Source organism: Lipophrys pholis (assembly GCF_963383615.2).
Source record: "Lipophrys pholis genome assembly, chromosome: 22".
In the NCBI taxonomy this organism is placed as follows: domain Eukaryota; kingdom Metazoa; phylum Chordata; class Actinopteri; order Blenniiformes; family Blenniidae; genus Lipophrys; species Lipophrys pholis.
The window spans coordinates 5,567,327-5,593,766 of NC_137644.1; the positions used below are offsets into that span (position 1 = coordinate 5,567,327).

The 26,440-nt window shown below is 45.0% G+C and overlaps 1 protein-coding gene across 8 annotated transcripts in view; it reads left to right on the forward strand.

Annotated features, from left to right (window-relative positions):
* Nucleotides 1-840: 840 nt before the first annotated feature.
* Nucleotides 841-26,440, forward strand: part of celf2 (cugbp, Elav-like family member 2) — a 235,934-nt gene continuing 210,334 nt past the window's right edge. For 4 of the 8 annotated variants that reach the window (XM_080491979.1, XM_080491981.1, XM_080491974.1 and 1 more), the window contains exon 1: nt 1,377-1,616. In XM_080491979.1, coding sequence (XP_080348105.1) covers nt 1,564-1,616 — 53 coding nt within the window. In that variant the 5' untranslated portion in view covers nt 1,377-1,563. Of the gene's footprint in view, nt 1,617-26,440 lie in introns of all 8 variants that reach the window. The other 4 variants (XM_080491978.1, XM_080491976.1, XM_080491975.1 and 1 more) reach the window with 4 other exon arrangements.

The window sequence follows — 26,440 nt, forward strand, 5'->3', positions numbered from 1 at the left end:
GAGAGTGAGAGAGAGAGAGAGATGCTGTCAACTGTCTCCATCCTCCTCCTCCTCCTCCTCCTCCTCCTCCTCCTCTGTGAAGCAGATGTCCAATTGAGTCTATTTAAAGCCGGTGCAGTATGGATGCCGATGCTGAGCGCACCGGGCTGTAGCATCGCATTACTGTTATGTCTTACCTACTGTGTGTTCAACGCCCAGTTCAAATTGTCTGTTTTTTGCTTTCTCTCGTCTGGGAAATGACCTCAAAGCAGCAGAAGAGCTCAGATCTGAGCTTTTGGACGGACGGGATCTCATCCTTTTCTGTTTGCACGTAAAAAAAACAAAAAAAACAAAGAAGACTAAAAGTGCACAAAAGACGAGCTCAAACTCAACTGGATTGTGTTTTTCTTCCCGCAAATAAGCCGTTTAAAATGAAGCTGCAGCAGTTTCCCGTCAACCCGACCGTTATACGACTAATATCACAACCCTGAAAGTTAACAAAGCGCTTGTGCCGTGGCCATAGAGGCTCTGGCAGGCTGGTCCAGCCTCGCTCTGCTCTGTTGTCCCAGACAATTACGTGAAACAGACACACTTCTGACACCGTCTTCTGCTCCAGTTTTCTTTCCATCTGGTCTCATCTGCAGATAGGAGCTCTGAAAAGGTGGGACTTGGCCACTGTGTTGTCCTTTTTTTTTTTTTTTTTCTTTCTTTTTTTTCTTAAACCAAGTATGACGCAACTGCTGCCATTTCAAGAGGAGGGGAGAAAAAAAAAGGCAGTTATCAACAGGATGTGGTGGTGTCAGACAGGAAGTCAGATGATCTGCAGGCTTGTGTTGGATGTCTCCAACTTGTGGCTGCTCTACATTTCCAGTGAACAACTGTCCCCCACCCCACCCGATGAGGGCTCGGCTGTAAAAAATCTGTGGCATATCAAATGGCATGTGGTTCCAGTTGGTGATGAATTTCACAATTTGGTTTGATCATTTATTTGCAGATAGGGGAGGAAATAAAACGTTTTCTTCTGTCTCTAAACAAATGAAGGCTTTTTATCCTTTTTAAAACCCTCTGATTTGGAAACTGCAGAAAATGCATCCACGAAACAGAACACAGAAGCTGGTTAATGTGAGCGACGTGCGCATTTTTACGTGCGTAAAATGCGCACGCGCTCGATGTTCTTCTGTTAATTGAAAATGAGGTAAAATAAAATGTTGGATGCGTTTTAGCTTACTCTTTTCTACTGTACTTGTCTACATTTCGAGCAGCGGCAGGCTGAATGTGAGAGGAGGACCGGAGGAAGCTTGGAGACGCGTCTGCAGAGCGCGCAGGCTTTGTACAGGAGGGGGCGGAGAGAGAGAGGAAGAGAGAGAGAGAGAGAGAGAGAGAGAGCGAGCGAGAGAGAGAGAGAGAGAGAGAGAGAGAGAGAGCTGTGACAGCGCTCATCACCCACTGAACAACCAGGACGGGTTGCATCCGAGCAATCGCTGTCATTCGCAGACGGAGTTTACAGTCTTTGCGCCGCTTTTTCTTTCGACCTTTTTCCGCCGCACCCCCTCCCTCTCCCGGTGCTGCCCAGCCCAGTCGACCATGGTTTCTATAATTTCAGACCTGGACCCTCTGAAAAGCTGGAACGTGTTAAGGTAAGCGGCTGACATTGTGAACAAGGGGAAATAAAGCAGAGAGGGGGAAAGAGGGGACGGAGGCAGAAGTGCCCATATGGCGGTGGTGTCTTTTCTGAATCTTTTTTGCCGGGGAGAGAATGAGGGTGGGACGCGGCGCAGGCGGGAGGTCGCCGCCTTCTGAGCCGCGTCCGTGATGCTGCTCGCCGCGGTGCGTAATTACGCGCGGTTTGGCGATCCTCCGCCGGCCGCTACTTTGTGCGCTCCTCTTCCTCTTCCTCTGCTCCTGCCAATGAATCTGACGCATGCAAGCTGTGTCCGCGTACATCTCATTAAAACCTCCCCACTGCTTCCCCTTCGTCTTCATCATTTGCCCCCGAAAACTTCGTACATTTTCAGCCTGCAAGTAAGAATAACGCTCATTTATCACCTCCACCCCCGCCCTCCCCTCCTCCCCCACACAACTCCCCCCTGCCCCCTCCTACACCCCCCCTCTTCCCAAACATGATTCTGGCTCCTCCAAATGTTATGAAGCGCGCAAGAGGGGGAAAAAAGAAAAAAGAAAAAAGTAAAGCCCCTCCAGGAATTTTCTCGAAACATTTCCTCATGGCAGATTGCCTGCTTTTTAGAAAACATTACATGTCATCCCCAGAGCTGCAAAAAACATACACAACCATTTTCCCCTTTCCTTTTGGCACAGGAATTCAGTCCTGATGCACATCTGATTCCCTCTTGAGGTCAAGGGTGAACATTTTCAGGGCTCTACTTTGTCACAAGTGAGCACTTTTAAATTTTTTGTTTTGTTTTGTTTTGTCAAATGGCTATTTGTCTCCCAGGCAGGACACGGGCACTCTATCTGGGACCAGCAAATCACTATGAATAGATTCACTGTCATTAAGCATCGTGGCAGAAAAAAAAGAAGAAGAAAAAAAGCCTGTGAATTCAAAAAGGCCCCGTCCCTGAATATTTCAGCCATTTGATAAATAAGTCATTATTCCCTCGACAGACTCGGCGGCAGCGGCGGGGACTATCGCAAATTCTATTTTAGCAAACGCGGAGCGCGAGGACGGAACCCTCAAGACCCCCCGAATTATTCTTTTATCTTTCTCTCTCTCATCCCCCGCGCTGCCCTCCGTCCCAGTGTCGTCATCCACACATCCAAAATAGAAAATGAGCAGAGTAATGTGGAGCAGTCACATTTCTGTGATGGACGGAGGGGAGGGGAGGGAGAGGGGGGGCAATGATGTCATATCCAAACGAGCTGGAGATGACCGCAGAAACGCAGAAAAAGGGCAGGCGGCTGACCTGACACACACACATAAATAGCCGTCCTCTGTGGACACACTCTCTCCTCTCCTCTCGGTCTATTTGCTTAACAGGGACAGATCTCCTGCCGGCTTTAAAAATGTCACTTTGTGGCCGATTTTTGCCGCGGATGATCGACGCGTTGACCTCACGGGCTGCAGCCGAACAGGTCAAAGGTCAAGGGATCAGGAAAGGTACATCCGGAAAAGGAGTTTTAGCTTCATGGTTGCCTCTTTTCTTTAAATTTGGAAGCGAAACAACGTTGAGGAAAGGAGTCGTTAAATTCTTTCAGATTAGAGACAGGAGCAGCTGTCCCCTCGCCGAAGGCGGCGTATCTTAATAAAGAACGGCTTTACCGCCCGGCCCGACCCAGCCCGACACGGCCCGGCCCGGCGCTCACTTCTGCTCGGGGTCTCACAGACACACACACACACACACACACACACACACACACACACACACACACACACACACACACACACACACACACACACACACACACACACACACAGAAACAACGCCACCTCCAACCAGCAACGATCGTCAGTGATAACGAAGCGCCTGGGTGCTGTTTCCTCTCTAATGAGGCTCACCTCTGTCTCACACACACACACACACACACACACACACACACACACACACACACACACACACACACACACACACACACACACACACGCACACACAGACACACACACCGGAACACAGCAGGGACAAGGCAGCGGGGCATTTATTTATTCAAGTTGTTGTTGTTGTCATTGCGCATTTAAGAACGATTCCGCGAGGAGAGCCATCACCACATTTAGCCGTTTGTCACTTTGGAGATTTGGGGACGATTTGATTGAAATCAGAAGATCGATGGAATAACAGAGCAAGTCGCTGCTGATGAAAACGGTTAAATTAAAGAGGCTGAAAAGTTTCCCATTGGGGTGAAAAAAAAAAAAAGCTCCAGCATTGGTACAGTTTCTTGGATTCACGTTTCTACTTCAGATGTGGCGTCGCATGTGACGAATGTTATCTGATCATCGACAGGGCGTGTCAGACCCTCTCCTATCTCTGCTATCTAATACGCTGTATCTGCACACACACACACACACACACACACACACACACACACACACACACACACACACACACACACACACACACACACACACACACACACACACACACACACACGAGTGGTGCAGGCAGCAGGGTGCTGTGGATGGATGTTAGCAATCCGTCCGTGCCTCTCGCGGTGCACGTCACATATCTGAAGTGCAGTTCAGTTATTCCATAATGAGAAACAGCATGCATATTAATTCCATCTGATTACATCCAGCACACACACACACACACACACACACACACACACACACACACACACACACACACACACACACACACACACACACACACACACACACACGCACACACGAGGTGTGCTCTGTATTCAATTAAGGGAGGGGAGAGTGGAGAGCTCAGGTTTTTCTTCTGTTACCATCTGGATGAATCCTGCTGGATGTTGAGGCAGAGATGAAGATTGGAGTGTGTGTGTGTGTGTGTTTTGTTTTGGGTCGGGGAAGAAAATACAAACATGCACAATAATAATTGGTTTTGCTGTTTAAATGTATATTTATAATAGCTCACTCCAATAGATTGACTTCCTGCAGCAGTTCTGTCCCGTTTGAGTCAATTAAATTCACCTACTCTGCAAAATAGATTTGGGATTTATTCGTCACTGTTATTCATTTGTGATGCTGTATGAGCAGCAGCGTTCTTATTCTGCTCGGCTGATGCACGGATGGGAAAGCGCAAAAGACTCAAATCTTTACTGTATCGTGTTGAAAACGGTTGACCGAAGTATCGGATTTTACGACACTCGTTTTCTTAATTCGCTGGATTTTTTCAAAAATGTTTTTCTGCTAAATTCAGCCTAAGTTTCTGTTCATTTATTAGAATTTAACTTGCTTTATGAACCGTTTACATTGGTGGATAATGAAGAAAAAGAAAAAGCTCAGTCGATCGCCTCGGTCCGTCCTGCAGCTCTCGTGCACTCCCAGCGAGGCAGCAGGGAAAAGCTAGAAAAGTGTGAGATGGAGGAGGAAGACGAGGAGGAGGAGGAGGAGGAGGAGGAGGAGGAGGAGGAGGAGGAGGTCGACGCGGGCTGGGGGGGCCTGACCTCTGACCCCGCAGTGTTGGTTTTAATTAATCCACTTAAAGGGTTTGTCGGCCTGAATTATGCGTCGCCTTATATCCCGCCGGACGGAGAAGAGTGGCACAAATCCACCGGCCTAATTATTGAGACCACTGTTTGAATCTTTAAATCCCCTCTGATTGTGTGTGTGTGTGTGTGTGTGTGTGTGTGTGTGTGTGTGTGTGTGGTGTGGGTGTGGGTGTGTGTGTGTGTGTGTGTGTGTGTGTGTGTGTGTGTGTATGTGTGTGTGTGTGTGTGTGTGTGTGGGTAAGACAGACCTTTTTGAGGATTATGCCGGTTTCAGTGAAAGGGTTAAGGAGGTTCACCCTTACATTTCCGCTTAAAAATGGCCAAATCTTCCGCGTTTACCTCTAAATTTCATGCATTTCACGTCTGAAAGCGGCTCCTTTAATCAAGCAGGTTCTGTTGATTTGCTGACGTTGGGTTTTCAATCGCTCCTTGGAGATGAGAAGTGCAATCCCTCCTTCCTCCTCTCTGGCTCTCCGTCTTGCGTTTGCCGTGTTTCTCCACCTCGGTCTGGCGTGCTCGGGCCTGGTCGCCGCTCTGACTTGCTCCCTGGACGTTGTCGAACGATGACGCCGACCACGTGACGTCTCGATGTGCTTTTTTCAAACCTTCCATGAAAATACACGATCAGCGCAGAGGTAACACTGTGGATCCGATTGTGTGTGACTCGAGACGAAGTCTGCATGGATTTTAAAAAAAAAGAAAGAAAGTATTTGCAGGATGAAGATAATTCATCTTGATTTTTGTATTTCTTCTCATTATAAGCTCATTTTATCCTTTTTCTTTTTTTTTCAATCATTGGTTCCCAACCTATTTTGAATAGAGCTAGTTGAGGCTGCTGACACCCCAAATTCTATTCTATTCTATTCTATTCTATTCTATTCTATTCTATATAACAGTATTGAAATATATTCATCACAGCAGCGCCACATTGCACAAAGATATTAAAATAATGATAGTAAAGAACAATAAATATTAAAATATAATAAATATTCAAAAAGAAAATGATCCAATGACAATTTGCGAATAAATAGTCAAAGAAACTGGCTAACACACTAAGTAAGTGTTGTAGAATAATATCAATATTCAAAGTGTTTTTTTTTTGTTAGGCAGTTTAATTGTGGAGGATAGGAAAGACTTATTGCTCAAACATTAAAAAAAAAAAAAATACGAAAGCCTTCCAAGAAAAAGCAATTGGCAGCTTGACAAATCCACTCTAATGCCTAAACATTGTCCTAAATCTACTTCTGGAAGCCCTCAGGCCCTCGTGGAGACTTCTCGGGTCCCTTAAAGGCGCCCCGGACCTCAGGTTGGGAACCACTGCCTGCACGATTCCAGTTTCATCCACTTATTGGACTTTTAATGTTTTGTGACTTTTCAAAGCTTGAGCAACGCGGTGTGGCGTTTTGCAAATCACATGGTTTTAAAACGGATCCTGAATTTTTCCTGAATGTGAATCCGATGGAGAAAAGACAGTTTGTGACAAGTTTTGAATGAGAGTGATGACGGAGGGAGGGAAGGGCAGGCTCACCCCCCCCCCCCCGCCCTCCCCCCGGCTGTCAATCAAAGGCATTGTGGCGGCAGCGAACAATACGGTGCTCAGCGAGTGAGTGACGGAGGCGGAGGGGGCGGGAAGAGAAGGAGGGAGGTGTGGGGGCATAGGGGGGGGGCTGCTTTGAACTCCCTCCTGGAATCAGCCGGAGATAATTATATAGTCGAGGCGAGAGCGCATCAGGAAAGAGAGGAAGGGAGAATGACGGCAGAGAGAGGAGGAGCTGCAGTGGAGAAGGAGGGACGAGGAGGAGACAAGAAGGGATGGAGAGGAACGAGGAAACATTAGGAGACAAGGAGGGACGGGGAGGAGACAAGGAGGCATGATAAGGAGACAAGGAGGGATGGGGAGGGAACAAGGAGGGACGGGGAGGAGACAAAGAGGGATGATAAGGAGACAAGGAGCGATGGGGATGAGACAAGGAGAGATGGAGAGGAACGAGGAAACATTAGGAGACAAGGAGGGACAAGGAGGAGACAAGGAGGGATGGAGAGGAATGAGGAAACATTAGGAGACAAGGAGGAACAAGAAGGAGACAAGGAGCGATGGGGAGGGAACAAGGAGGGACAGGGAGGAGACAAGGAGGCATGATAAGGAGACAAGGAGCGATGTGGATGAGACAAGAAAGGACAGGGAGGAGCCATGGAGGGATGAGAAGGAGATAAGGATGGATGTGGAGGAGACAAGGAGAGACGGGGAGGAGACAAGGATGGATGGGGAGGAGACAAAGACAGATGGGGAGGAGCAAAGAAAAATGAGAATGACACAAGGAGAGACGAGGAAAGACAAGGAAGGATGGTAGGGATGAGGAGGGTAGATGAGGGACGAGAATGAGGAAGCGCTAGGAAGGACGAGGAGGTATGAGGAAGGATGGGGAGGAGCGTGGACAGACAAGGAAACATGAGGAGGGACGAGGAAAGTCGAGGGACCAGGAGGAGGAGATGAGAAAGGTTGAGGAGGGACGAGGAGGAGACGCTGTGTCTGATTTCTTAAGACGACAGCAGTTTATTATTCAGGAAATGACACGAAGTTCCATTTTAATCACACACTTATCAATAAGACATGCAGGCTCACTAATTTGCTCAATTATATAGTTAAGAAGTAGCTATTAGCACATCAACATTCAGAGATACTGGAGACTAAACTCACATGACAGACACATTTCTTCCTTTTGTGTAGTAAACAGCGTGAGCCTTTTAAACCACAATATATAAGATTCACACACGAAACTAGTTTATAAAAAAAACATTGTGTTCATGAGGAGACGTGCGAGATTAGTGGAGAGAATTGTCGGTCGAAATCCAGATTTTCCAGATTTCTTAATCTGAGGATTACGACAGGTTAATAATGAGGAAACGTTGGTTCAGAAGGGGGAAGAAGAGTGAGTTCATTAGCGTTTATGACCTCAACAGCAAATTTGAACTCTTGAGCGTTTAAAAGAATCATTCCTCAAAGAGTTTTGTCACTTCCCAGAATGAAACGATCAAAGGTCATGAAACTGATGACTTTAATGACAGAAGGGTAATCATTTATTAATCTCGATCATTGTTGCCTGAGATTTTAAAGTGATTGTTGTTGGATTAAATCTCAAAATAAAGGTCAGAATGTCTGATGTTTTTTTTTTTTTCGACATGTCCTCGAGGAGAAGTGTTTGAGGGATTGAAGCAGTGGTACAGTGAGGCTTTGTGATCGTTTCTGTCTCGTCCAGGCGGCTCTGCCTTTCACAAGCAACACACACACACACACACACACACACACACACACACACACACACACACACACACACACACACACACACACACACACACACACACACACACACACACACACAGGCAGTACTTGGTTCTGCTTTTATTTCCCTGCCATACGCGCCGTGTCCCTTTAAGAAGCTTAAACCTGTGAGTGTGTGAGTGTGTGAGCATTTCCCCCCGCGGTGACACGACTGTCTTTAACAGACTCGGGATGTATAGACTCCAATCTCTCCTCCACACCTTCATTTTTTTATTTCATTTCCCAGACTCCTCTGCCACTTCATAATCTTCCGCCATGACAAATGTCGCGCGCTCTCCGCTGAGGAGGTTCTTTAGCTTCCGTCCCTCCTCATCCTCCTCTTTTTTTTTATTCCTCTACAAGCTGAAGGGGGGGGGGTAAGAAAGACAAAGTGATGGGGAAAAATAGATCTTGTCTGAATAAACAGCTTAGCGGTGAGGAGGAGTGGGGCTGAGGAAGAGGCGGAGCTGGAATGGGGGAAAAGAAGAAGAAGAAGGAGAAGAGGTGAGAGGGTGAGAGTCGGCCAAGGAAAGAAAAACATTGGCGCACTGCCTGGCGAGAATACGGAGTCAACCAAAAAAAAAAAAAAAGAGGAAATCATGTCTTTGTGTGTGGGACTGACGGACGCTTGAAGTCCAGCCAAAGTACGAAGAATAAAACAAAAAAACAAAACAACAAACGGCAAAACTGGAAGGCGATTTTTTATTTTTTAATTTTTTAAATGAAGCGATTGTTAACTTTTTGCAGAGTTCAGATTGAAGCCTGCGTGACCTCAGAATTAGTTTCTCTTCGGGTGTATACGCCTCCCAATTTGGAGGATTAGCACAAAAACTTCATGAAAGGTACGAGTAGACTTGTGAATTTACTGCACGTGAAGGCGAACATGTAAAATGTGAATTCTCAGATGTAAACTTTATTGTTTTACACAATAAAAAAAAAAAAAAAGAACTTTTCCTCCACGTTTAGGTCAGTTTGAAAAGCGCCGTATGTAAAACAAAGGGTGGGAAATGCAGCTGGATGTTTGGGAAAACATGTAACCTTGTGAGACTTTTAATTCCCCTGACATCCAGGCCCTGTGCACGGTGGAGGCATCATCATGTCTACATGGCTGCCTTTTTGACATTCAACAGTGTGATAATAACAAGAAATGCAAAACAGTATTAACGTAATAACCAGTTCTGTCTTTATACATGTATTTTCCATCAGAGCTAATTCCTTCAGACTATGATGCAGACTTTAAGTTCCATGATTTAATCCCGAACACACGACGTAAGTGTTAGAATCGATCCCACTACTGCTGCGACCGAGGTCAAGAGTGCACGTTTGATAAATGAGGATTTAGAGCTCTAATCAGAATGAAGGAGAAAAAGACGCGAAGAGAGAGAAATGTGGATTTCACGGAGTGAAGACAAATTATTGTCGTATCTAATCCCGAAAACGACTCCAATCTCAACATGAGGCCCATTTTAGTGAAACCATTCTGGCGCTTTTCATACAAACTCTTTGTCATCGCGAGCCTGCTCACCTTATAACTAACTGCTACAGAGACTCACAACAAACATGAAGGAACTTCAACTACTAAGTGTTTAATGCCGTCGCAAAAAAAAAGTGAAGTTGAAAAATATAAAGATTCTCTTTAAGCAAGTGAGCGAGATCGGGCTAAAACAGACGTGTTGCAACTGTTTCCTACATGTTCAGTAGAGAAAAAGTCCCTCAAAAGAAAAAAGAAGCACAAAACAAACTTCTCAAACTGTTTCCGAGCAGCTGGCAGAAAACATGAACTCCAGAAAAACTTTCAGAATAAAAAAACTCTTTTCAGAATATTGTCAAGCGTTTACAAGCGGACGCGCAAAGAGCTTTACTCGTGTGACTCCAGAGAGGAGTGGGGTCAAGATTATAGATCTTCTTAATTTACATCTTCTGTTCTGTACATGAAATCTGAGACTCGTCCACAATAATTCAAATATGTTTTTCTTTTCTTTTCTTTTTTTTATGAATGAAATGGCGACTCTAGTCACTGTCAGCAGCTCCGCCCTGGAGAATCTGCGACCCGGCTTTTAGGAAGCCGCCGCCGGTCACGGCGCAGCGAGGAGAATCCAGCGGGGGGCCGAGAAGGAGGGCTAATGAATTATCTGTGTGGCCCGTGAAGGGAGAGGGGGAGCCGGGGTCGGCGCTCGCCTCCCGGGTCTGCGGAAGTGTCACGCTGCGAGTGTTGCCATGCAGATGGTGACCCCGGCGAGCTGCAGGAGGGGGTGGGGGGGGGAAACAGAGGGGATTTAAAAACACAGCCAGCACCAGAGAGGGCCCCCGGGGAAGGAGCAAATAAACCAGGAAGGAAATGGGGAATCGCTTTCTTTCATTTGGGCTTTTTTAAATTTTTTTTTATAAATAAATTCAAACTGTCGGTGCAAAACAGAGTCGGGGCGGATCGTGATTGACTGCAGAAGGTCGACAGGCGTCTTTAATCACCGGCGTGATCGCTGTCAAACAGGACCGCTCTTCGTCTTTTTAGCTCGCGACAGCGCGCCAGCTGCCGAATTTCGCCCTCAGACAACTCGTCTGTTATTAAATAATCATCAAATTGTGGCGGGGAGACAGGCAACCCCTCGTTTTCAAAACATTTTAACCCAGATGCAAGAAGATTAAAAAAAAAAAAAAAAAAAAGGTGTGACGCTGGCAGCTGAGAGAAATCAAGCAAGGAAAGGAACGAGAGAGGAGGTTTAACACGAGCCTCACATGCAGTGTAATTGATTAAATAGATCACACGCACACACACACACACGCACGCGTGGTGTTGAAATAGGAACAGCGCTGCAGGGTGGAGACCATATAGCAGGAATTTTTGTATGATGTAATAAGTGGGGCCTGATTTGTTCCAGATTCTAAGCTGTTGTGTCAGAGGGAGAAAAAACCCCGTTTGAAAAAAACAAAACAAAAAAAAACTTTAAATACAATGTCGCTTAACTAAATCCTTTCAGTGGTGATATTTGAAATGAGTAAATTGTGCGGTATTGATTCAAAGACAAAGTTTCTAGACACACATCTGAAATCACTGAACTCATTGGATGTGGTTGTGCAGTGGGAAGCACTGGAGCCTCACGTGGAGAATTCTTTGGTTTGATTCCATGCTTGAGGGCTTTTCCCCAACTGCAGTCTGCAGTGACCTACCTGAGCCCGTTTGTGTATTCATCCATGACCCTTCCTGGCTTGTAGGTGTGTGTGGTTATCAAATATCTCGCAGAAAAGACTGACCGAGCCGCGATGAATCATGTTTACATGAACTGTACAAAATGGAGTTTCAGGCCCCGTTTACATGACAACGTTTTTCAAATTGAAATGCAAAACTCTTCTTGTTAACACACTTGCAGTTCAGCGTGTTTTGTCCAAGGCCCCAGTACATCCGGCTCTGAGAGTCCAACTTTTTGAAAACGACAATAGAAAAAAAAACAAAAACCCACTAAAAGCAGCTTACTTAAGTCATCCCACCTTTTCAGTCAGGGACGTCTCATCTTGTTACCTTGGTGTAGACAAACTGCGTATTTTCAAGTACACTCAGCTTTTCAGTTAAATGGGTTGTGTTTTTTCTTGCAGCGAGTTGTACAGTCATACGCTTCAGACTCCACCTGTGTGCCGTGTAACTCGGCAGATGTTGACATCTTTTAATAGCCTGATCTATTCCCGATAGCGAACACTTGAACCGTCAGGGACCGTCGTCAGGGCTAATTCTGGAGAATCCGCTCTATTCCGATCTCCAACACGGTTTTTCGACACGGTTTCAGAGCGGGTCCCTCGGGACGACCCTTAATTTAGATGGAGCACTAAGCTCGGGTGTGCATCAGCTGCTGCCTTCAGGCTTATTTATTAGCTGCGCGCCAACTGGCGAAGACGCGCCGTGTGCATAAGCTCTCCATCCGGGTGCCACCATTAAGCATGTGGGATTGTTGACTTCGCTGCGGTACCTGGTGTGACCCCGGCCGACCTTCAATGAGGAGTTTGCATGTTGAAGGTTCTCCCGAACAATCAGAACACACCCGTTACTGTGTGTCTCTTAACCCTCGCCTGCTGTCTGACAGCGGTAAAACTACCCTAAATATAATTCTTCAGCAGAGTGTCTTTAGGTTCAAGGTTCAGCTTTTTGCAGCTCGCTCTGGAAGACGAGCGTTGAAATCTTTTCTCCACTTCTGCTTTCCTCCGAGCATTTCAGACAGAACCGGGTAAATATAGGTCATGCCATCCATCAATTCATCTAATCTAAGCTGTGAAAGAGGGCAAAGGTATTTGGAAACGTACAGATTTTAGCTGCGAAGCTGAAGGGATTTCAACTCTGTTCTGATCTCCTTTTTGCGCGACCAACACACCGACTTTTACCTCTCCGACGCTGGAGAGTTCACATTTTACAAACCCACAATCACCAGAGGATGTTTCAAAAACTTAAAAGGAAGTGAAAAGAACCCGTATGACAACATTTCGTAATCTGACTCGTCTTTCTGGACCCGTCTGTTCTGAATGGTCCGTGCACACATGGCGTTGATATTTATGGAAGCCTCTCTTCGGCAACACACTTTTTATTTGTTCCAGCTTAAACGGGAGATGAGAGACGGTGCTTCTATCTCTCGTTGAGTTTGTACAAGAGGTGGAGAGAACACTAGGAACGCCTCGCGGTCATCCGCCTCCGCTGTACTTCCTGGCGTTGGAAAGCGGGCCGGTGACGAGCATCAGGTCGTCTCACTTCTGCTCAGGCCCGGGCGAATCGGGCTCCGGAGGAAGAGAAGATTGGATAGCGATGTAAATGGCCTGAGGGGTGGGGTGGTTGCAGAGGAGTGGGGGCGTAGGTCGGGGGGGGGGGGGGGGTGCAGGCGCTGTTGGTGCAGCTGCAGAAACTGTGCATTTTATGGGAGTGGACCGTTGCTTAATGTTCTCCTCACAGTCAGATGACTCAAGAAAGTGCCCCAGAGCCATCCTGGTCATTACACTACATCTCATACTGTGTGTGTGTGTGTGTGTGTGTGTGTGTGTGTGTGTGTGTGTGTGTGTGTGTGTGTGTGTGTGTGTGTGTGTGTGTGTGTGTGTGTGTGTGTGTGTGTGTGTGTGTGTGTGTGTGTGTGTGTGTGTGTGTGTGTGTGTGTGTGAGGGAGAGTGAGCGAGAGTGAGCGAGAGAGAGAGAGAGAGAGAGATAGAAAAAAGAAAGAAGGTAGTACAGAGTAGAACCTCGGTATTGTCATTTCCAGGGACATTACATTGACCTACATTCATTCTGTGAAGTAATTATGCCAGCTGAATGCCCGGCTCTGACCATCATTTAGTTTTCTATGAAGTTTTTAGAAATGTATATTTTCATTAAAGAAAGAGATTTAAATGGTTGATTTTTTTTTTCTGCGGGGGATAAAGATAATAAGGTACATTGTATTTTTTTTTCTGAACCTCCGAGAATTCTAGTATTTCTTTTTTTTTTTTTTGATAATTTGAAGTATGTCTGTCTGTCCGTTTGTCCATCCATCCATCTGTCCATTAATCCATTCGGCCATTGGTTGTTTTGTCCATTTGTTCATTGGTCCATCCATCCATCCATTCATCATCCATCCCTCTGTAATCCTACCATTTTTCTATTGGTTCATTAGTCCATTGTCTATCTGTCTGTCCATCCATCATCTGTCCATTGATTAATTTGGTCCATCTGTTCGTGCATCCATCCGTTCAATAATTCATCCATCCATCCATCCATCCATCCATCCATCCATCCATCCATCCATCCATCCATCCATCCATCCATCCATCCATCCATCCATCCATCCATCCATTTGTTCATTTGCCCATTGTCCATCCATTCTCCGTCCGTTTATCCATCCATCTGTCCAATAATCCATTTTGCCATTGGTCCGTCCATTTGTCTGTCCTTCCATCCACTATGTGTGTTTGGACTAAGTGAGTAAACCAGAATAGGCCCAGTGCACTCAAGCTCAATGGCTAAAAGACCATAATGCAGTGCGACAATAATAATCGCCGGGCTAATGCTAATACAGAAAACTAAACTCAAACTCAGGTGTTTATATATTAGCATGAAATGCTAATGCCACACAGACTCAAACCCACTATAGTCTCGCATTGAGGAAAGAGTACAAACCACTACACCACCCTCCAACCACTTTAAACTATTTTTGTTGATAAACTCTGTCTAATAACCCTAACTCTACTCGCCAACCTGTGGAAAGACTAAAATAATATTTAGCTGGGCGAATGCTAACATTATGAAGATATCCTCAAAGCTAACAGCCAACATTTAAAATAGCTCACAAATTACAGATCCTGTTTTTGAACGACGAGTTTGGATTTTGGGCAACAAAATATACGTTATTATTATAGATATACCAAACCAAAACATTGCGATCTTATGAGATTCTACTCGTCATCCCTCAAGTCCGACATGAGGATGATAGAATAGAATAGAAAATATGTAAATAAATATATTTAAATATATATATATAAATTTATATTCTGAACTAAATTCTGAGTATACAGCGTGCAATGTTTTTTTTTTCATGCATATGATTGCAATTTGAGCGAAAAATTCTTGATTTCACTGTCGTGAGGTTAATGCCGAGAATTGAGAGATTTAACTTCTTTCATCGAGTTTTTATGCCCAAAACACACAAGAATAAATGGACATTTGCTTTGATGTTGGACCGTGGTACACCAAAATCCAACTGTGTAAATATTCTTGTTCTCCAAATGTGATTCATGCAACAACACCGTCACTCTCGGTAGGAGGTGCAAACACTGCCCCTACAACCTCCGAAGGTATTTATAGCTTTTAATTTCAAACTGTAGCTCCTTTTCGTCCTGCTTTTTTTCCCGAGAACTGCGTTGTACCACAAACTCCCGGCAACAAAAGAGAAAGAACTATAAATGTCTTTCTCTCGCTCTCTTTCTCCCAACTCTGTGATGTTCTTGTTTTCTTTGTGTGTCAAACCGTGAGCACAAGAGCACTTGTCTGAGCCACTTTGTTATTGAAAGGATTTAACTGATAAGGGTTATTTTTCCAACTGATACAAGCTGGTACCTTGCGTTGCTATTGACTAGATTCACATCTAAACGGTACTGTTTTCATGCATCACAAAATAGCTTCTCCCCCCCTCACTGAGGAATCTTCTAAAAAGCTCTGGTCGCTTCACATTATGCTGACGCTCCATTAAAACCAGTTGAAATCCAGCGGTCAAATGATTGTTAATCGTAATATTAATCATGAAAACGTAATGAAAGCAGATTGATGGTGGTAATCAAACGTGGCCACACACACGATGGTGCGCGCAGTGAGCTGCACCAGGGCAACATTATGACAGCATTTCATCTCATCCCCTCGACGCCGCGCTTTGGAAGATGATGGTAATTTGGATGAGATGTTTTCAAGGCCTTGGATTCCCTCCACTCGGCTCGGCTCGCCGACAGTCCCCCCGGTGCTCCGCCGCATTAAAGCGAGACTGGAGCGCGAACGTATGGCCGGCTATTAAATGGCAATCACACACAGAAGAGGTCTTTTATAGGCGAACACATTTCTGCTTAATAGCTCTCGGAGCAGAGTCGTCTAAATATGACATTTCGAATGAAAGCCCTGCGAACATCCGCGTCTATTAAAACATTTCGCGGAAATCTTTCAATTTGTCAGTTTTTAGGCGGCGAGATCTGGATTGCGACTTTGGTAGGTTAGATATGTGATCATGGTTTCGCGAGCTGAATGGGGAGCATCAGTAGTGTCTGCTTTTCTCTAATAGTGTCACGCACAGTTAACTCGCTGCTACATTCCCGCGGTCGATGTCGAGGCCGCTCGCGACACCGGCTTAGCCCCGGCACTGACGCTGCATTCTGGGGGAACCTTGCGCGGACTGTCTCTATGTCCTAAGATTACTAAAACCTCTCGGCCCCTAATGGATGCTTGACGGTGGAGTTAATATCATCAGTGAGCCCCTGTGCCCACCCTCTGGGAGTCCTGCTCCACCCTGCCCCATTAATTTGAAGTGCTACTCATATCCTCACCCCCATCCCTTACTTTCTACACCCACCCCCCACCCTCCCTTCCATCATCACCTCGGTGCGCCCAGCCCAATCTCGCCGCTCTCCCGGCTCATTTTGAGCTGTAATTGGACAGGGGTCCCAGGAGATGTTCGTCAGCACGCCCCAGCGCCCCGAGTCCCATCTCCAGAGGAGAAACGCACCCGGCCATGGTCGATAAGCAGCGCTGCCCGACAGTCAGTCCCGACATTCCCCACTCTGCTAACTTTCAATGGGCACAGTGACTGGGCTTCGCTTTTAGAACGTGTCCTGCAACAGTTAGACACAACCTGCCTTCAAACAAACACAACAACAAAACAAGACGCTACGATAATCCTCGTCTGAAAGTAATTGACTTCTTCAAATTATTCCGTTTGGGTGGAAGACATCATCATGAACTTCTCCCTCTTGAGCTTAATGAGATCTGATTTCACCTTTTGTTTCTTCAGAAAGTCATGACTCATTTCATAATGGGCCCGAGCCACAGGGGAGACGTCACGGTCTGTATCCCCGTTCTTAGGAGAAATAAAGAATTGTCTCAGATGTTTTCCTGAAGAAAACGGCATCATTTTAATCTCCTCCATGAAAAGTGAAAACACTTTTGTCTTTTATTTTCGATAATAAATCACGCATATGGGATTTAACAAAGATCACATCCTTCCCCCAATGTGCCTCACAGTAGTAGAGGAAACCTATCTCTTTCAGCAGCTACTTTACAAAATGAAAGCCGGTCCAGTTCTTAGACTTACCAGCAAACGCGACAGTGCCGGTGAAAACGCAAAGATTTTGCGTTTTACTTTCAGAATGGTTTTACGCTGCTGATTACGATACCGATCGGCCCTGACTGCCGATAACCAATACCGATCACATCACATTTAGTCATGATGACTGCTCCTGGCTGATCGGGGACAAAGAAACTGTAAAATCAGCTTAATTTAGACAAAAATATATTTTTACTGACTTCTTCAAGAGAAAAAAAACACAACCATGCAGGGACAATGCAGCAAATATTAATAGAAATGCCACGAACTTCATATATCACTTGATAACTTGGAATTTTAAACCCTCTAATAATGAAAGAAAACAATGCACTTCTGGCTTTATAACATTATTAGGTGCACAGATTTGTTGTCCTTCCTTGTGGGTCAGTGGAAGCGAGTCAAGGTGGAGGAAACTGATTTCAAATCTTCAGTCACCTGAAGATTGATGGAGAAAATACTCCAGAAATTCATTTGCTAGACTTTCCCCACATGAACGCGTGAAGTTATTCTATAAAATATTCAGATGAATTCTGTTTAACCAAATTGGAACAAACCTTCTGATTAAGCTTCTGTCAGTTTAGTTGTTTTGACCCACACCCCCGCAAAAAAAACCCAAAAGTGCTCTCACTTATTTCTGATTATTGTCGATATAATAATAATAATACTTAGATTTCATTGCATCATTTAAGCATCCCACAGGTGCATCCATCTCTGAATTCCTTTCTCCAAATCTTATTGGTAAATATTGTTAGCGAAGACGTGTTTGTCCAGAAGACATAAAGGAATCATTGTACTTGAGTCTTTATTGCTTTTGGACGCAGATAAAACCATTTGTCCAGTTAATTTCCTCTTGTTAGAAGAAAGTTTTCTGGAATCCATTGGCAGAAATAACCTGCTGCAGATAATCATCTTCCTATTGGGACTATTAGGAACTGTTTTAAAAATAAGTTCCTGTATCTTAAGTCAGATTAAAGCAGAATCCTTTTCTGTGAAAAAGGAGGAATTCTGTTGCGGAGGTGTTTCTTTTCTCGAGGAAAATCAGACGGGAATTCAATTACAGATAAATAAAAAAAAACACCCTGATGAGGAAAAATGTTGTGGTGTTTTTTTGTATTTATTTACTTTTTATTGTACATAATTTAATCGGAGTAAAGCTAATCAAGTTTTGCCTAATTAGGATATGTAATCCCCGTCAATGGAGTAAGAGAAAAATAATGCTTCTAAAAGGCAAAAAAAAACAAACAGATAAAGCAAGTAGCGCTTAAGACGGATAAACACCAGCCGAAGGCAGTTCTTACCACAACCAGAAACCCAGAATCTTAATTCATTAGTTCCTTCTGTTATTTTCTGTCACATCCTGTGAGATTCTTCGACTTCACAGGAGCAAAATATATGTTGTGACCAATTACGGTTCCTCAAACACAACCGCGTTTCTTACTTCCTTCAAAGAAATACTCGCTTTTTAGTCTGAACCTAATAGTTTTAGCAATCTCCGATGAAGGCTCACTTTGCCGTAATTTGACACCAGCCTCGTTGTCTCGCTGGTTGCCGCTGTTCCTGCAGTGACGGCCATATCATGACTCCCATGATCCGGATAAATATCCATGACTGTGTTGGAAACGGAGGAAAACAAAACTTTTTGAAAACACACCACGGCCGTTGTGAGTAATTGTTGTGCACATGCTCAGTTGATGGAGCACAACGTTTCCTCCACCGTGTCATGACTCCCAGTCCGTATCCATTGTTCTCTGCTTCGTGTGTGTGTGTGTGTGTGTGTGTGTGTGTGTGTGTGTGTGTGTGGTTTCAATACAAAAACAAACAACAGCACCCACTGGTGGCCTGGCATGCTAACTTTTCGAAACATCGCCGTGCAAACTTTTCTTGAATGGAGATGCGTACACGATGTGTTTTCACTTTAAATGACGCCTTAGTGGGACACACGACGAACTTGTATCCATTTTGTTATAAAGATAATTGACAGTTGAAACAAAGGAAACGTTTTGAGTTGTCGGAAATGTTCCATTCAAAGGTTTTTGTGTTCTGATTTTCCGAATTTATCGAAAGTCAGATTAGTTTGTGGCCTCTCGTCTAGATAAGATGTACAATCAGATCACAGACAACAAAAAATGTAAAAGAGATTATCTTCTTTAAGAGTGTGTGAATGTGTGAGTGATGGGCTACCGGAAAGAAAAGCGCCTCTCTTCCTTCCCACTGTCGCTTTCTCCTCGCTGCTCTCTCCACACCCCGACACACACGTTTATACTTCTGACGGCGGTTTGTGTGACTCCCCCCCCCCCCCCCCCCCCCCACGCCAGCCTTCCCTCCAGCAGCATTTGTGCTGGTAATCTGTCATATGAGCCTGTCTCATCGAAGGCACGGGGAACATTTGGAGCTGCAAACACGGAGCTTCCCAGCTCCACACTTATTGCCCACAGCTCAATCCCAACCATCTCAAATCTCTCTCCTTATCTCCTCTCCTTTATTGCCGGAGCTTGACGGGCACTTGACAGTCGAGAAAAATGTCCCAAATTGGGCCTCGTTGCGCTCCAGCGTCGGCGCATACCTGCAGCTCCCCCCAGAGGCCGGCCCGCTCAGGGTTGGGAGAAAGAAAAAAAAACGCTTCAGCGACTTGCGATATTCTCTGAATCTCTTCTCTGACGGTGAAAGTTCTCTTCTTTTGTCTCCGGCCGCCGTCAGCTCTCAGACAGTCTGAAAACATCCAGGTTTTATATAATCACCCTCACTGCTGACCTGTCCTCTCACCAGCTCTGCAACAATTACAGCTGAATCCCTGATGTCTGTGTGTGTGCGTGTGTGCGTGTGTGTGTGTGTGTGTGTGTGTGTGTGTGCGTGTGTGCGTGTGTGCGTGCGTGCGTGCGTGCGTGCGTGCGTGCGTGCGTGCGTGCGTGCGTGCGTGCGTGCGTGCGTGCGTGCGTGTGTGTGTGTGTGTGTGTGCGTGCGTGTGTTTGTTGCCAAGTAGAGGAGCAGCAGTGAAAGCGTGCGCCGGAGCTGTATTTGCTTTCGCACGGCAGTGGATGAAAGCGGCGGCCCCGTTAATAATTGAAAGAGTACTTAACGACAGGAGCGCTGCCCTCGCAAAGACGGCTTTTAATAACCGGGAAGGTTTCATATTTCTAGTTCTCCTCTTTTTCATCTCCTGCCTTCTTCTCCCTCCGCCACCACTTCCTCCTGCCCACACCTCTCCTTCTTCTTTAGAGGCTTTCTCGGCTCTATTCAGCCACTGACGGGAAGCATCTGTCTGCCTCTTTAAAAGTGAGGTGTACGTGCCTATGTGTGAGTATTTAAAGCGGTCGTGCTGGAATGGATAGCATGCCATGCCTATTGACAGGGAAGTCTATTTATTACATCCTCCACATTATCCCTCCGTCCCCGCTGTCTAGTTGAGAGATATGTATTTGTTTATGGGAGCGCGCCGGCTCTGCTCTTAATGCGCTCACCGCTCGCCCTCATTAATTCGCTTGATGGTCTTTGATTTGCCGGGCATCACTAAGTCGCATTAAGAAATGTATTTTCCCCAGCTCTTACTTAACGACGCTTCGAGAACCGAACGCAATTAAATGCACATTTTAAATGCCCGAGGTTTCCCCTCAAAAAAATTCACGAGCGGAGACGGGCCGCTTGATTAGCGCCCCACAGAAAATCAAGCAGCCGGGGAAGAGGGTGGAGTTTTTTTATTCAAATCTTTGAGTGAATGTCACCTTCTTTAGTGCACTTTCCTTCTGGGAGCGCAGCACTCGTCCTGTTAAATGAGGCTAATGAGGCAACACAATCAATGGTTTTTATGATATTATTTCCACCTTCGCCAACGCTGCATTTGTCACCATGGAAACCAATGGATTATAAGGTTATTTGATCCACCACACCCCTCCTTCCGTCATGTGTCGTTTGAATTGCTTCATGTTGTTGCACTGTTGAGGTTGAATGATGGTTCCCATTCTTTTTGTGTGACTTGAACGCACCATTAGAGTGAGTTGGTACGTGATTGGCTGAAAGAGGAGGGCGGAGAGCGGAGTCTACAGTGTCGTAAATATCTTTCCTCCACCAGGACCTGTTGGACCAAAATCAAATCATCCCTGAACCCTTCATGCAATATCGGGTTAATAGTGTTTGCGAAAAGTTGGAAGAACACATTCTTACAAATCAATGAATATATGAATACACGTGAGCGAAAGCATAACCTTTGCTCCAACTATCATTGGCGAAAGTAAAAAGTTGTTCTACATTTTTATTATTATTATTTTTTTAACCAATTATTTGGTGGATTGGAGCCTCTTGCGGGACGGTTTTGACACCCCGATTTACACCATAGGTGTCAAACATACGACACGTGGGCCAAGAAATCGCCTGATGGAGTTTATTCGGTTTCCACTTCCTGCTAAGTGGAAAAATTCTAATTAGGACCGGCTCATAAAGGAAAGAAAAACACAATGATTTAGTACAATTGTGTTCATTCCCTCATTTGCATTCTTCAAAACATGTGGCCAGATGTTGAATGTATGTATTTTATGCCATACATCCCGTGACATAATGTTCACAGCTTCCGCAACTGTGTTGTCTACTTGGCTGGATGCCCTCAAAGGATATTTGCAGTTGCATTTGTATCTGCTGAAAGCTCGTTGAGAGTACTTTTCGCAAATGAAAAACTTCCTGCAAGGAGACGATGAACCTGAAGTCTGTTCCAGCCTGCCTTTGCTTGTGTGGATCTATTTGATCCACAATAATCTTTATACTGTTGTTAAACTGCACCGGAGGTTGTTTGGGAATGAAAAACGGGTCTTAAATGGAGTAAACCAAATCAAACACGACTCAGTACTATAGATGTGACCTCATTCTTCACAAGCAGTATCAGGGTTGTCCTTTTTATGATCCAGGCTTCAATGGGAACCATTTCTTCAGCAGGGACACTATTTATCCATCTTCCTTTTGTTATACATTTATACCCATGAACCTTTACACCAGGCCATTGAGGCCGTATTATGATGGTTCGATTCTGCAAATAGCAGAGCACAGCTTCTGTCTTATGTTGACCCATTTATTTTAATGGAGAGTCGTTATCTTTATTTTTTTTTTAAATCACACACTGGTAAACACTCATAATAAAATCCAATGTATCTATTAAGTTTATTAAGGTAACTTTCATATAACATTTTTGACTTTATTTAGAAGGAACATTTTCATTTAGAAGTATAGTTTTGGTTGTTTTCACACTATTTCCACGTGACAATATAAAATCTTTCAACATGTGACACGAGTGTTGTAATTTTCACATCGTCAAAGTCTATTTAATAAGTAAGACCAGAGCCGGCTCTTCAACAGTCGGCCCCTCTGTTATGTATTCCTTTGTATTCGGACTACAGTAGAAGTGACATGTAGTAATCATAGCTGCACTATTAAAACTCCCACCGCATTTATATAAATGATCTCCCGAGTCAGTGACTGGATGTATATGTCGAGACTGTTAACACACTCTCATGATGGCATTTTTTTTCTTCCTCAATTTGTGCTCACTCATCTCATTTGCATGTATCCATACCTCCTGAGCTCCGCTGCCGAGTGGGCCTAATTGAATAGTTGATCACATATTAATCCAATTAGTCTGGTTCAGTCGTGGTCATTGTGCGCCGGATTCATTTCTTCTGTCTTGTTATTGTGTTCTCTCAGGCCAGCGGCTGTCGCCGGCCCCAGATGGTTTACCATTGCCGATCTGACTGGGAGCTCCTCTCTTTTGTCTTTGGATCAGACTCCGGCACTGCGCTCTGATCACAGAGCGACGGGACAGAAAGGAAAGGGTGAAAGCAAGGGATCAAGAGGGGATTTTTGAAAAAAATATTGAGGAGAAAGAGAAAGCAGGATGAAGCAGAAAAAGATAGGACTATTACTGTCGAGGGTGATCATCACCATATCTGAGTTTTCCAGTGAAAAGGCAACAAGTGGAGACTAATGGGAAATATGCAGATGTATGCAAATGTGCTTTGGATGGGTCGCCCAGAGGCCCATCGGGAGATTAAAGCTCTCTGGGATGGAGAGGGCCGTGGAGGAGACTCGTACTCCGAGCTCAGTGCAACCATATCAAACAAAGAATCCAGACCTGGACCAATTTTAGGCCCTGTTGTCAAGCTCATTGCCATTAATCTCTCAAATAGAGTCATGTTGATGGCAGGAATCACCAGTTATCTGTCAAGCCATATTGGTGTAGCCAGTGAAGTGATCCATGATGGACATCTTTAATTCGATATTGTCTCCGAAGGTGGAAATGCCTGGCGCTTTCATTGTTTTTACACAGTTTCGGATGTGGTTTCTTCGCACACACACACACACACACACCCACACACACACACACACCCACCCCCACCCCCTTCCAGTTTCAGGGCCTTCTGCGTGGATTTGATGGATGAGTTCCCAGGGCCGCTATTTCACACTCGTTCGCAGGTTGATCCGCTCAAAGTGACTCCAGCAGAAAGAGAATGAGACGGGGAGGAGAGGCAGAGGCAGTTAAGACTTTACCCTCCAGCTCTCCGCCATTCACGCTCCACTTCCACGTTTGATCCACGGCAGTCTCTCAACCTGAGACTGCAGCTGTTTGAACGGAGGTGTTGCCGACGGAGGGACAGATGTTGGACAAGCTGAGCAATAAGGGTGAATGATCACAGGGTATTTCAGGAATTCAGGGCTACCTTTGTGACCCACGGTGACCCGGAAATCATCGGGGATCGCCTCGATTGAAATATCATGAGAACATCTGAGTGTTGTCTCAGAAGACTTAACTGGATATTCAATGAAAAGTCAAATGTTCAAGTGTATTGTACATAATGGGTCAACGCCAATGAAAAATCTCAGTGATAAATATTCAGTGGCTGAGCTTAATATTCTGGTGCGCTGCAGGCAGAAGCCAAAGGTTTTCCTTTACAGAAACCAAATAAAACCTTATTCAGTGTAAACTTGGTTTCCTCATCCACTTGAGATGACGAGCTATACTTTCATGCTTCTGAGCGTCTGTCAGCGGCACTTCTCTGCAGAATGTTAAAGCCTTTGGTTCCACGTTTCCATCTTATATATATCCACTTTAGTCAGGATCCGATTGCAGGGAGCTAAAAAAAACACCCCAAATGATGATTTTCAGGACACATCTTGCAAACTATAGACACTTGAGTCACCAGTGAACCGAACTAGCATGTCGTTTGATTGCAGTAGGACTTAGAACTTACAGGCTCATGCAAACCCCACATATGGTGAATAGATTAAACTTCTAAAACACTTTTCCATTGCAATCGGAGGTCCAACATGTGTGGGTCAGTCAGTCCGCAGGTTAAGACTCATTATGGCGCAGTCATTAGAATGGTCTCTCAAATGGCAAGGCTTGCCCATAGGTCAAAGTGTCCTTCAGCAAGACACTGAATCCCAGTGAATGGACCGAGTGCCTTGCATGGCAGCTGCTTACCGAAAAGAGCCATATAAGTGAACTCCCTTTAGCACCACAACCCCCTCTCAACCAAAGTATCTCATAGGATTACTGTGGTTCTATTTTGAATTCAAACCTTAGGATATTTGTTGTCAAGTCAGCAATTCTGACCGTTGACATCTTTGGCCCGTGCTTTATCCAGTGGTTTTTACTTTGGCTTGTATGGAAGCTGGTCTGGACCTATCCAGAATGAACTCTCTTCAGGTCGGGAATATCAAAAAAGTAGTACTTAATGTAGATTACATATAAGAAACTTAGGCTCTGTTTACACAACCACCTTTTCAAGTGAAAGCGTAACATTTCCGTGTACTTAGAAATTGTTTTCCAAAAAGTTGTGTGTAATGAAACTTTTATAAATCTAAAAAGACAAAACGATGTGCTTTATTTTGAAATATTTGTCACGTAAACAGGGCTTTAGAAAACTCTCATTTGCGGCTTGAAACTAATTTCTTTGCGCCACCTGATCTCCAGACCATTGATCTCTTGATTTTTAAAGGTTAGTTGTAATTACACGGCATGTATCATGCACCTCACCTTCCCAGTTATAATGAATCATTAACCATTGTAAGGTCACTCCAGTTTTGGCCGTCCTGAGAAATTTCCCGTATATGGCCGACTGCCGACTGTCGGATACAACGTTCTGAAGAACCGTATGTGCCGGTTCTATACATGGCTCCTCTTGTCTTAAACCAGGCCCGCAGCGGCAGTTGTTGCGGCTCAAATGTTCACGTCCGTCTCGTTGTGTTTGGCAGCGTCATAAATCTGTAGTTTACTGTTAAACATGCCATCCCTGCGCTAAGAGCAGCTATAAATCAACAGTGTGACGTTTTGCAACCTTGCTCTCCTCTGCCTTGTGTAAGACTCTCACATGCTTCTTTGGCATTCTTTTACAGTGATTATTTTATATAACTGTACAGTGTTTTGGTCCTGGGAGCTTAATCAAGGGTGTTTTGAAGACGAGGAGAAAGAGCATGAAGTGCCGGGGTTATCACGGGTCAATTGCAGCTCTCCGAGTCTCTTTCTCTTGAACCCTATTAGAGCAGTGCGGGGACGACGTTCGGTTTAATCCCTGTTTCATGTTGGTTGTTGGCTCGGCAGTGTTAAATTAATACAGTCATACTGAGGAAGCTGCACGGACCTGTATGCATCGGACACCCGCTGTTTAAATCTCTAACAGACACAAAGAGACAGACAGCACAGCTGGACTTAAGCGCCCACATAAATTCCTTTTATGGCTCACCGCAGATTACCTTCCCTCCGCAAACTTTTTTTTTTTTTTTTTAACCTCGTCATTTGCTGGGACTTTATTGACGTCGCGCCTCAGAAAAAAAACGACTTTGCCGGAGCCATTCTTGACAGTTGAAACATCACCTTGACTCGCTGGTCCCTTCACTTTTCTCTTTCACTCTGCTCATTCAGTCCCGCTCCGCTCTGCTTTCCCAGCCCGCCTTTTCTTTTCCGTCGCGCGCGGGCCGCGTCGGGTTGAAGTGAAACAAGATGTGATCAGGGTGACGTGGTCCTCGTGTGTCAGCAGACTTTCGCGGTGTACATTTTTACGTAACCCAACAAATTCCTCTCATTACAACATGGTGCTCGGATTTTTTTTTTTTTTCCTTTTTTTTTTTTTTTTTCATCACGCTGTCATAAAGTGGGAGTGTTTTTGGTTCGTCTCCACCGTGTCCATGGAGAGAAGAAAACCAAACAGCGATGATGAAGCCGTGAGGCCGG